We start from the raw sequence: 13248 nt of genomic DNA, 5'->3' as shown, positions 1-13248 counted from the left end.
ATCTAGAAAAGTCTTCAAAATAATTTTAAATTCAGAAAAGCATCTTATAGAGTAGCTTATCATACTGCATTGGCTAGAAAGGTACACAAGGTAGCTAAAAGAGCGATAGAGGCTTCTACAGTTGACATTGCTGAATGTCTGCTGGATGAAAAGTCAGTAAAAGTTACTAAAAGAAATCACCCCAGGACCATTTCCCAAAAATACATTAACTTGTTAAAGATTTAGCTGCAAACATGAAGACAAAGTTAATATCTCAGGATATTAATATCTTGATAAATCTACAGACATAGCTTTTTTTTGTATCCATCCAACATAAACACCAACTAACCACTGATAAAGATCTTTTATGTGAATAGCAGTAAAATACACTTGGTATATTGGTACTAAACACAAATGCTTGGCACTAAATACAAATGGTGATGAAATACATAAAGTGTTAAATAATTTATTTGACTGTCATGGTTTGTTTTGGAAAAACTATTTGACATTTGGACTGATGGTACCAAAGCAACAGTGGGCAAAAGAGCTTAACACAAATCAAGGCAGGAACGTCAAACTGTGCTGGTGGTCATGTCACATACTTGCAATAAAACAAAAATGTCAGTTTTACTTAATAATTCCCTTGATAAAGTAATAAAAATTATAAATTTTATTAAATTTTAACCCCTGAGTACACATTTTAAAAATATTCTACGTGACTAAATGAGAAATATACATAAAAGACGTCACTTCCACAGCAAAGTACGATGATGGTTGTTTCGAGGATAAACACTTACATGATTGTTTGAGTTGCAAACTGAATTGGTCATTTTTTTCATGAGCAAAATTTTTACTTGAAAGAGTGACCAACAGACAAATTATGGTTATTCAGACTTGGGTATTTGGAAGACATTTTTCTCAAAAATGAACAAAATAAGCCTGTCACTTCAAGGATAACAACTGATAGAACTTGTTGCTGATTATAAATTTTGAACTGTTAAGTGAAAATTAGAATTTTGGAATATTTGTATCTGCCACCATGAGGTTGTCAGCTTCCCAAAACTTAAAGACTTTTTCTGATTAGGTCAGGGGTGATATTAATAAATGTGCTTTTTTGATGTTTCATAATAAAATGTATCAACATTTGGAAGATCTGCATAACTCACAACTCAATAAAACAATATTTTCCAAATGATCAATGCATGACGTTAAAATCATGCATGGGTAAAAGATACATTCAAAATGCAAAACCAAAAATTTAATGCATCAGAGTATGAAAAGTTCATAGATATGGCTTCATAGTCCATATTGCAACTAACCTTTAGGAAGCTATCACTTGTTGAATTTTGGTGTAGTATCTGAGAAGAACAGCCACAATAAACTGAAAAAGACTATTTAAATACTCCTCCCTTTTTAAGCTACATATCTCCGTGAGGGCAAATTGTCTTCATATTTTTAAACCAAAACAATATGTTGCCACAAAACATAGAAGATATAAGAATCCACATATCTTCAATTAAGCTAGGTATTAAAGAGATTTTCAAGAATATAAAATAATGCCACTCTTCTCACTAACCTTTTTTTTGGAAAATATAGTTATTTTATAAAAATACATTATTTGTGGTAAAATGTAATGAATTTATTATTTTAAAATAAACGTTTTTAAAATTTCTGTTTTAATTCTAATACAGTAGGTATCTATAAATATGATCCAGTACCCTACATAGTTGAGAAACTGTCCTATTTCCAAGAGAGCAGAGCATTGGAGGTTGAGCTAGAGTCAGGGCCACCAAACATAGTTGAGGTGGGGGCAACCACACTGAAAACAACAGGATTAAGTGAAAGGCTACCAACTAAACAATGAGATATCCAGCTCCTTTCTTAGATATGAGGATGCTAGCAGATTTATACTTCCAAGTTGGCAGAAGAGAGGATTCTTCTCTGGAAAAACTAAACTGCACATAAGAAAAGACCAACAGATATGGACAGTTAGGAATCCCCTAATGTAATAACCCAGGCAGATCACCCTACATAGACCCTCAAATAGTTGAGAAGAAATGTCCATGAGGAAAAAAACATCCAATCAGTTTTTCATGCCTCTCTCTTAAATAGGAATAGAGATCTAAGCATCATTTGACATTTGAGGAAAATCTTTAATATGAAAGACAAAAGAAAAGAAAGAAAGAAAGAAATGGGGGGAGGAGGGAAGAACATAGAGGGAAAAAAGTTTAATGAAGAAATCATAAGAAAAATATTGGAGAAGAAAGAAAGGAAAGGAAAGGAAGGGAGGAAGGAAGAGGGAGGAAGGAAAAAGAAGGGAGAGAAAGAGGGAGGGAAGAGAAAATACGAAAAGAAACAAAATAAACAAACACAACTAAAATTGATATCTTCAGAGAGAAAAATGATATTGCATCCAGAAACAAGAAAAGAAGCCATAAAAAGGAAGCTTTGAAAAATAGTTTTTGGAAATTAGAAATATGATAACAGAAATGAAAATTTCAACAGAAAACTTAGATGATTAAGGAGATTTAGCAGAAAACAGAAGAAAAAACAAGGGAGAGAAAAATATATAAAAATTAGACTACTGTTTGAGGAGTTCTGATATCTGACTAATGGAAGTTCCAGAGAGAGAGAGAGCACACAAAAGAAGGAGAAGAAAATCATCAAAGAAAAAAATTCAGAAAAATTTCCCTAAACTGAAGGGTATGAGTTTCAGATTGAGAGGGTCCACCGCATACCTAGTAAACAGAATAAAAAGAGAGTCACACAAAGGATCACTGAGGACAAAAAGAAGATTTTAAAAGTACCAACAGAGAAAAAACAGGGCAAATAAAAGGAATGGAAATTTAAAAGGATCAGATTTCTCAATAGTTACAAGAAAAGCTAGAATAAAATGGAGCCAAAGCATCAAAATCCAAGGGAAATCTGTATGCATCCAAAATATAAATCAAATTCTAATACAAGGTCTCAACAAGTTTACCTCTCATTTATCTTTTCTCAGGAAATTCTTGGAAAAAAAATGTTCCACCAAAATGAAGGAGTAAACTTCATAAAAAGGTATGGATCCAACAAATAAGAGAGCCAAAAGGAATCCCTAGGATGATGGCGAAGGGAGATCCCAGGGACAACAGCTGTGCAGGAAGCACGGAGATCAATTAGTCCAGGTGGGACCAGAGGAGAGACTGCTCCAGGAGAACATCTCCAAGAACAAGATGAAACTGATGGCTACCTGGAGTGTTTGCACAAAGAGAGAGATCTACTCCTCTGGTACAGAATTTAGGCATGACTTAGGGAAAGACTAACAAGGAATTAAGCAAATGAAAAAGTTATTAACTGCAGGGAAAACAAAAAGCTGTGGAAGAAAGAAAATGTAATCATTGCACACACATTCTCTTCTGCGAGTCATATTTACATAGGAATAAAAATATGAGCACTGAATTCTGATCTAACCAAAACTTAAGATATAAAATATTGGAGGATGGGGAAATGTAGGTATGTTTCAGTGTGTGATGAGTTAGGGAGGTATGAGAGCTAAATTCTTATCTTCCATAGTAGGAAATTAATAGATAATATTTAAATTGGAAAAAAAATTAAAATACCATCAGATTGTTATTTAGAAATATGGAAACAAATATAAGAAGTGGCTAAAATTGTGATGATTGCTTCTGGGGAGGGGGAATTGGAGTTGGGAAGGGTGGAGCTGGGTATTGATGATTTCTATTATAAACAAAAATAAGGATGTAATAAGGATGCAATAAATACATCCTTATTACAGAAAAATTGGAAACTACAGAAAAGCAAAGATGCCCATAAAAGCATGCCTATACTCCTTACATCTAAAGGTTAATACTATTAACCTATTAGTGACTTTTCTTTGAGTTTCTGTGCATTTTTATATTATTGAGGTATGAATTGTATATTTTATATTCTATTTGATTCACTTAAAAGCATTTTCTTATTTATTTTTCATAACTATTTTCACAACAATATATTATTTAATATTATATAATATATTTAGGTGTAACAATTTAGGCTTTTTTCCTATATCTTATTATGAAAAATTTCAAACAGAAGCAGATGGAAAGAATTGTATAGTGAAAAAAATATATCCACCACCTAGGTTCTACCATTAACATTTTGCTACATTTGCTTCATCACACATTTATCAATCTATCTATCCCTCTATCCATCCATTGATCCATTTTATGTTTTGAGGCATTTCAAATAAGTTGCAGACTTTAGTATACTTCATCCTAAACACTTCATCAATCATACTATTAACTAGAGTTCTTTAATAGAGTTCTCTAATATCTGTTATGGTTCTTTTTCTTAAGTAAATTTTACATATAATGATCTGCACAAAACTTAAATGTATCATTTGATGAATTTTGACAAAAGCATACATAATCCTGTGTAACCCAAATCCGTATCAAAGTGTAGAACATTACAATTACTCCAGAAAATTCCCTCTTGTGCCTTTCGCTCTCGATCCATGTCTCTACCCCCTACACCTACAGAGGCAATTTTCTAATGTTCACAATCTATTCCAGAACTTCATATAATTGGAAAAACACAAATATGCTGTTTTATATAAGGCTTTTTTTCCACTTAGCATAACGATTTTGAGATTCATTTATGTTGTGAAGTGTATCATTACTTTGTTTTTTGATCTTGCTGAGTATCATTCCTTTATATGACTATACAACAGTTTGTTTAATCCATTCTCTTGCTGATGGACACCTGGGCTGTTTCTAGTTTTTACCTATCATTAATAAAACTGCTATGAACATTCTTATAAAAGTGTTTGTGTGGCATGTTTTTATTTCCTTTGGGTAAATACCTCGTGATGGAATTGCTCTGTCATAGGATAGGTATATTTTATTTATATAAGAAATTGCCAGATATTCCAAAATGAACCAGATATACTATAATGATATCAAGAATTTTTAATGTGTCGTTTTGATGTTATATTTTCAAGGAATTTGTCCATTTCAATTGTCAAATTTGTTGGCATAAAGTTGTTCATAATGTTCCCTTATTATACTTTTAATATCTATGTGATCTATAGTGAGAATCCCTTTTTTATTCCTGATACTGGCAATTTCTGTTTTTTCTTTCCCATTCTCTCTTTCTCTCTCTCCCTCTATCTCTCAATCTCTCTCTCTAAGTTTTCAAATTTGTTCACCTATTCAAAGAAATACTTCCAGCTTTGTAAATTTTCTTTACTGCTTGTCTATTCTATGTTTTATTGCTTTCTGCTTTTACCTTTGTAATTTTCTTTATTTTACTTGGTTTGAGTTTAGTTTGTTCTTTTTCTAGTTTCTTAAGATAGAAACTAAGGTCATTGATACCAATGTTTCTTCTTTTCTAATATAAGCATATTAGAATATAGATTTCCCTCTAAGCTCTGTTTTTGCTGAATTCCACAAATTTTGATAAAATATATCATCATACTCATTTCAAAATATTTCTTACTTTCCCTCATGATTTCTTCTTTGATCCATAGATTATTACAAAGTGTGTTATTTAATTTCAAAATATTTAGGTATTTTATAGATATTTTTCTTACTGATATCTAACTTAATTTCTTTGTCATCAAAACAGACACATGAAAAGATGCTCAACATCGTTAATTATTAGAGAAATGCAAATTAAAACTACAATGAGGTATTACCTCATACCGGTCAGAATGGCCATCATCAAAAAGTCTATAAACAATAAATGCTGGAGAGGGTGTGGAGAAAAGGAAACACTCCTACACTGTTGGTGGGAATGTAAATTGGTGCAACCACTATGGAAAACAGTATGGAAGTTCCTTAAAACACTAAGAATAGAGCTACCATATGACCCAGCAATCCCACTCCTGGGCATATATCCAGAAAAGATGAACACTCTAATTTGAAAAGATACATGCACCCCAATGTTCATAGCAGCAACTATTTACAATAGCCAAGACATGGAAGCAACCTAAATGTCCATCAACAGATGAATGATAAAGCAGATGTGGTATATATATAGATACACAATGGACTATTACTCACCCATAAAAAGAATGAAATATTGTCATTTGCAGCAACATGGGTGGACCTAGAGATTATCATACTGAGTAAAGTAAGTCAGACAAAGACAAATATTATATGCTATCACTTATATGTGGAATCTAAAAAATAATACAAATGAATTTATTTACAAAACAGAAACAGTCTCACAGACATAGGAAACAAACTTATGGTTACCAAAGGGGAAAGGGGGGAGGGATAAATTAGAAGTATGGGATTAACAGATATACACCACTGTATATAAAATAGATAAGCAACAAAGATTTACTGTATAGCACAGAGAACTATATTCAACATCTTGTAGTAACCTGTAATGGAAAATAATCTGAAAAAAATATATATATATATATAACTGAATCACTTTGCTGTACACCTGAAACTAACACAATATTGCAAATCAACTATATTTTAATTAAAAAATTCTGTATGATTTCAATCATTTCAAATTTATTGAGACTTGTTTTATAGCTGAGCATATATGATCTATCTTGATGAATGTTCCATGGGCACTGGAAAAGAATGTATGTTCAACTCAGCCTACAACTGTCAATTAGGTCAAACTGATTGATAGTGTTATTCAAATCTTCTATATCCTTTCTGTTTTTAATCTAGTTGTCCTATTAATTACTGAAAGAGACACTTTTAAATCTCCAACTACGAAAGTAGATTTATCTAGTTTTCCACCTTTTGTTCTTTTAGTTTTTTCTTTGGGTATGTTTTCTTTGGGTATTTTTTCTTTGGGTATTTCGAATCTCTGTTATTATGTATTGTTTCTATAGTTTTCTATTGCTGCTCTAAAAAATTATCACAAACAGTGGCTTAAAACAATCCAAATTTATTATCTTATAGTTCTGTATGTTAGAAATTAACATGGATCTCACTGGGTTAAAATCAAAGTATTAGGAGGGCTGTATTCTTTCTGGAAGTGCTAGAGAGGAATCCATGTCCTTGACTTTTCCAGCTTCTAGAGGCTGCCCTTATTCCTTCACTCATGACCCCCTTCTTCCACCTTCAAATCCAACAATAGTGGGTCAAATCCTTCTCACATCACATCACTCTGACTTCCTCTTCTGTGGTTAAATCTTCCCATGCCTCCTCTTTTCTGACTCCTTCTTCCACTCTAATGGTTACGTTGGGTCCATCTGGATAATCCAAGATAACCTCCCTACTTTAGGTCAGCAACTTTAGTTCTATCCACAACCTTAATTCTAGGAATACAATTTCACAGTCTTCTTAGAGTAAATATTGTATTACTTCACATTAAAAAAACTTGGATCAGTATAACTCCGTTTACAGCCTCTTCCCTTCATCATCCTTTGTGGTATTATTGCCGTATATTTTTACAACTCTATATGTTATAAACCCCATAATACAATGTTATATTTTTGTATTAGAGTCAGGTTTTTTAAAAGAAATTAAGATAAAAAATATATTTATCTATAAATTTACACTTTCCAAAGCATTTCATTACTTTCTGAGATCCAACTTTCCTTCTGATGTTACTTCTGTCTGAAGAACTTCCTTTAGTATTTCTTGTAGCACAGGTCTGCCGGCTTTCACTTACCAAAAACACCTTTATTTCTCTTTCATTTTAAAAGAACATTTTTCTAGATAGAGAATTCTGGTTTGACTTTTTCTTCTTTAGCACTTCAAAGATGCAGTTCCATTGTCTTCTGTTCTCTATTTTTTCTGATGTCAAGTTAGCCATCATTTGTGTCTTTGCTCTCTATGTAAAGTGTCATTTTTATCTGAATGCTTTGAAGATTTTTCTCCATCCTTTCGTTCTCAACAGTTTAAATATTATGTCCAGGTATGATTTTCCTTGTATTTATCCTTCTTAGGGCTTGCCTAGCTTCTTGGTTCTATAAGTTAATGTTTTTCACCAAATTTGAGAGAAGTTCAGCTTTGGTTTCTTTTTTAAAAAAAATATTTATTTATTAACGTATTAATTAATTTAATTTTGGCTGTGCCAGGTCTTAGTTGTAGCATGCGGGATCTTTAGTTGCGGCATGCGGTCTCCTTAGCTGCAGCATATGGACTTCTTAGTTGCGGCATGCAGACTCTTAGTTGCAGCATACAAACTCTTTGTTGTGGCATGCATGAGGGATCTAGTTCCCCAACCAGTAATCGAACCTGGGTCCCCTGCATTGGGAATGCGGAGCCTTAGCCATTGGACCACCAGGGAAGTCCCAGCTTTGGTTTCTTAAAAAAAGTTTTCTGCCTCATTCTCTCTCTCTTGTCCTCTGGATTCTAATTGCACAGATGTTACTTAATATTGGCAATGAGGTTGCTGAAACTTTGACAATTTTCTTCCCAATATTTTTTCTCTGTTCTCTAATTGTATAATTTCAAATGATCTGTATGCAAGTTCACTAACCCTTTCTTCTGTACTTTCCAATCTCTTAGTAAGCCCATCCAGTGCGTCTTTCATTTCAGTTATTTATTTAGTTATTTATTTTGGTCGCACCGCATGGCTTGTGGGATCTTAGCTCCCCAACCAGAGATCGAAACTGTGCCCCTTGCATTGGAAGCATGGAGTCCTAACCACTGGACCACCACGGAATTCCCATCATTTCAGTTTTCTATTTTTTCTTTAATAATTTCATTTGCTTCTGTTTTATATATATATATATATATATATATATATAGTTTCCATGTCACTGCTGATATTTCCCTATGTATTCACTCAATATGGACATTTTCCCTTAACTATTTGAATATATGTGCAATAGCTTCTTTTCAATCCTTGTCAGCTAATCCTATTATCTGGGTCATCTCAGGGTTTCAAGTTATAGATCATTCTCTTGGCCATAGGCCACATTTTTCTGTTTCTTTGCATGTCTAGTAATTTTTAAATTGCATACTGGAAAGTGTGGTTGATATGTTGTAGAGACAGAAGAGTGTTGGTTTGGGATCTAGCAGGCAGTTGGATGAACGTCTGGTCATCTTGTTCTTGTGGCAGCTGCAGTTCAGACTTCGTTAGGGTGAGTCTGTTGTGGTTACACATTAGACTTAAGGCAGATCCTTAGTCCTGGGACACAGACTTTACTCCTGAGGCATGTCTTTTAGTTTTCACTGGAAAGCACAAGGTGTTTATCAAGCCCCTCAATTTGTGAGATTCAAATTCCAATCTCTGTCCCTCATGTGACAGACAGCAGCTGAAATTTCTGTTCAAATTTTTCAGGCTTCCAGCTGTTGTTTTCTGCCAGGCTCCTTGAAGTCTCCCTTAAATATGCACAGTTCAGGAATCATGCAAAGATTTGAAAGGAAGTTTATATGCATATTTGGTGTTTTGCCCCATAGCTCCATCTTTCTGAGATTTCCACCTTCTGACTTTTTTTTCTGACACCTCAAATCAATATGACCATGTATTTCTTTTGAGTTTAAAGCCACCTCATACTGTATGGATTCTTAAGTAACCACAGATCTCACCAGTGCCATTCACTTCTTTCAGGAATTGAATAACTTCCTCTAGCTTTTGCTGCCTTTTGATCACTCGTGTGTGTGTGTGTGTGTGTGTGTGTGTGTGTGTGTATTTAATTATTGTCCAGATTTATCATTGATATCTGATACAAGCTATTCCACCATTCCTGTAATTGGAATTTCATCTCACTAACTCTTTCTGGGTTTTCTGCATGGGTTGGTGGGCAGGACCAATCATCAAGTCGTGTATCGTGGTCCTGAAAATCCAAGAGCATGAAAGTCCAAATCAAAATAGTCTAACTATATAGATTTATTTATTTATGACTTCAGACTCAGAGTTCTGGCTGTTCAAGCTCCAAGCTCAATATCCTAGTATTGAATTGATTCTTTTGGCTAGATGTATACCGACAAATTCTATTCTCCTTTTTTTTTCCTGACAGTGACTCTTGATTTCCTTTACATTATTAAGAAATTTTCACCTCAGCATTTCTCAGGGTTAGAGAAACATGGCATTTGGCTTTAATTTTCGCTGAGTCCTCCTGGCCAAGATTTCTTGGAATTGTTCCATGACTGTTCCAAGTCTGGCCTGAACATTAAGGCTGAAAGGAATAAGTGCTAGAGTCCAGGTGCTACTTGTTGTCCCCAAATGAGTGCTGATCCTGCAGCCAAAAGAAACACAACCCCATGCCTGCTGTGGGGGTATTTTTAGAGTAGTTACAAACACATGATATTTGTCTTGAGAGATGGCCAATATTTTTTTAAATAGCTAATAAACAAAATGTATTTACAAAAACATATTTCTCCTTTATAAAAAAAAATACTGTGCTCACTTCACTGCATTTGTACTATGGAGAGTACTTGAGTAAGGGAAAAACACTTTCTCTGATCCCTCCCTGTCAGCCATGATAATTGAGCAATGCTTACTTTCTTACCCACTAATTTTTGTACACTGATCTCATTACTTCTCTTTATAAACACTATAAATTCTCCGGTCTTTTGTCTTTATGCTACATTATCCAGATAGCTTTTGGTGAGGACACTGAAGAGGATTTGAATTCCACCAGTAGAATGTAATATTTCCAGTATAGGATCATTGTCTTGTTACCAAAGCAGTAACAGTTAAGAGAAGCCCATGGAGTGAGACAGACCCAACTTCAAGTCCAAAATCTGCCACTTTCTGTGTAATCTTTGGATTTTATACACCTTCCTCTAAGTTGTAGAAAAATATAGATAAAAACAGTCCTGACCTCATTTGGTTGTTCTGAGGATCAGATATGGTAAGACACATAAAGGTTCCTGCCACATTCTTATTATTATCATTGTCATTATTTTCCCCCCCAGTAAATGCCCAATTAACAGTTGCCTAAATAAGCACTTGTTGAACTGAATAAGTGCTATTCTGGTAAAAGAGAAAACACACAAATTACAAAAACAAGTATAAAAAATAGTAATTGTAAGTTATGGTAAGTGCTATGGAAAAACGAGCTAAGAAAAAGAATTAAATAGGGGGTCTACTTTAGATAGGATCATCAGGGAAGGCCTCTTGAAGGAGGTGACATGTAAGCTGAATCTTAAGAGATGAGAAGGAGTAAGCTACACAAAATATGAAGATAACAGCATTCCAGGCAGAGGGAATGACACATAGAAGTTCTTGAGGCAGACATGCATGTGAACCCTCTACAAACTGAAAGTCCTCACCAGTGTGTTGGGACAGAATGAGTAAGGGCAGGGTGGCATCAGACGAGAGCAGATGCCAAACACAAAGAGCCTTATAGGCCAGAGTAGAGAGTCTGGCTTGTGGTCTACATGCAAAGGGAAGGCACTGAGGGGTTTTAAGCAAGGGAATGACAAGATCCTCAGACCCACTCAATCCATGACTCACAACGACAAACTGAAGGAGGATAAGAATTTCTGGAAATATTTTGAACTTGTTGTTTACAGAAACTAAGAGTATAAATGCAGAATAAAATATTTTTCATTATGATTAAAGTTATTGATTGCCAACAACTAATTTTGGAGTTAGTTTTAACTTTTTTCTTGGAGCACGAAAGATAGTTTATTAAATTTCAGTTATAACTTCATGACAACTACTTATCTTTCATTTCACAGCATCTGATAATAAGTAAGAGCAAAAATGGTGAATACCTACTGTTGCCAGGTAACTGCATCCACTGTGTTTCCTGCCACCTTCATGAATCTGTAGGAAACAGAAAGAACAAAGATATTGCAACTTAAAGTAAACCATATCCCCAGGGTTAAAATAAAATAAGCTGAGACAGAGATCAGGCCAATCCTTGGGCAACTATGCTTTCTGAGAGGGCCCACAGCCATGGCCTATCCATAGGTATTGGAAGTTAAAAGGTACAGAAGGTGAAAGTAATCACATTTTCAGCTCTCCACACATCCTTTACCATGTGGAAATCAACACCCCAAGATGGCATTATACCTACGTCTGTCATTCCAATCCCATGCCTGATGGCTCCCACATCACTTTCCCTGTGATCAAAACTTATCTGTCACATTTTCTACTCTCTAAGGATTCTGAGATCTACTAGGAGACAAACAATAATATTTTCCAAGGATGACAACACAACGTATGCCTTTGAAAAACCTCAGGCCTCTCCTTCTATAGAGAGCATGGGAAAACCCAATTTATTTATATAAGTATATAAGTATGAAGCACTAACAAATATGCCCTAGTGATGGGCTGCCACACCTGTCTGAGTGTAGAAACCTGAGCACCACATAGAGAAATTTAACCATTTCTGGAGCAGCTAAGTAGAGAACTGAGTGTCTCGACCAGGATGCTCAGCTCAAAACGGAAACCAGACGTGTTTCCCTGCAAAGCACTCAGCAAAGTCTTGCTAGCAATTTGCCACCCTCCTGTGCCCCTTGGGGTTCCACCAGAAACACGGTGACAGGAGAAAGCATCCAAGGCCGCACAGATTCCATAAGGTATCATAAACTGCAAGTCTGTGAATAACTCAATTATCCACCTGCCTCCTTTTAGCCATCCACATGTTCTGAGGCCATGTGCTGTCATGGCTCGTGTTACTATTTGAGAGAGTTACCACTCAGACACAGGAAATCAAAAGGAACATCTCAGTTCTTTCAGATCTTACTTTCAATTCTCTTTTCTGAGACCCTGGAAGGGAACTTTTCCTCAGACAGAAACAATCTTCCATCAGTACTTCATAAACAAAGAATTTGTCCACTGAGAAGGGAGAAGGACGGTATTTTGTCAAGAATGCCCTATCCCTGCCCTACTCCAGCCTAACCTTGCCAGGAGGACACATGGGCAAAGGGCGTGCTGTGCTGCCCAGACAGAGTCTCTGTTTTGCCCTGATGGTGGAAGAGGAGTGAGTCTCTGCAGGACTGGGTGAGAGAAGGAGAAGGGATACCAGGACTACTGTTTAGTAGCAGAGTGATGTTCATAAAAGAAGATGAAGAGGACGGAGAGTAGGGAGACAATGAGGAGGGGAAGGAGAAGGGGGAGGGAGAGGGGAAGGGGAAAGAACAGGAGGGGGAGGCAGCTTGGCTCTTGCCTGTATGGTTTTGCCTCTTTTTGTCTAGTACCACTCAGCAGTCCAGGAGCAAGAACGTGGGAAATGGAGCATAGGGTTGATTGAGGAATGAAAGTGGTTTGCTGAGCAGGACCAAAACATAAATGGGGATTGGAGGGAATATAACATTTACTGAATACCTGTTTAGTACCAGGTATTCACATGTAATTCCTTCATATAATTCTCAAAATTGCTTTGCTTGGTGAGGTGGATATTATTAATCA

At 35.3% G+C, this 13248-nt stretch overlaps 1 protein-coding gene across 3 annotated transcripts in view; it reads right to left on the bottom strand.

The window, feature by feature from the left end:
• HPSE2 (heparanase 2 (inactive)) overlaps nucleotides 1–13248 on the bottom strand; it is a 632120-nt gene that overhangs the window by 213989 nt on the left and 404883 nt on the right. For all 3 annotated transcript variants that reach the window (XM_061194590.1, XM_061194599.1, XM_061194604.1), the window contains one exon: nucleotides 11611–11658. In XM_061194590.1, coding sequence (XP_061050573.1) covers nucleotides 11611–11658 — 48 coding nt within the window. The remainder of the gene's footprint in view (nucleotides 1–11610; nucleotides 11659–13248) is intronic.

Source organism: Eubalaena glacialis, chromosome 1 (genome assembly GCF_028564815.1).
Source record: "Eubalaena glacialis isolate mEubGla1 chromosome 1, mEubGla1.1.hap2.+ XY, whole genome shotgun sequence".
Lineage (NCBI taxonomy): Eukaryota > Metazoa > Chordata > Mammalia > Artiodactyla > Balaenidae > Eubalaena > Eubalaena glacialis.
Note: the sequence above shows the minus strand (reverse complement) of the source record. Positions and strands in the feature narration are given on the sequence as shown.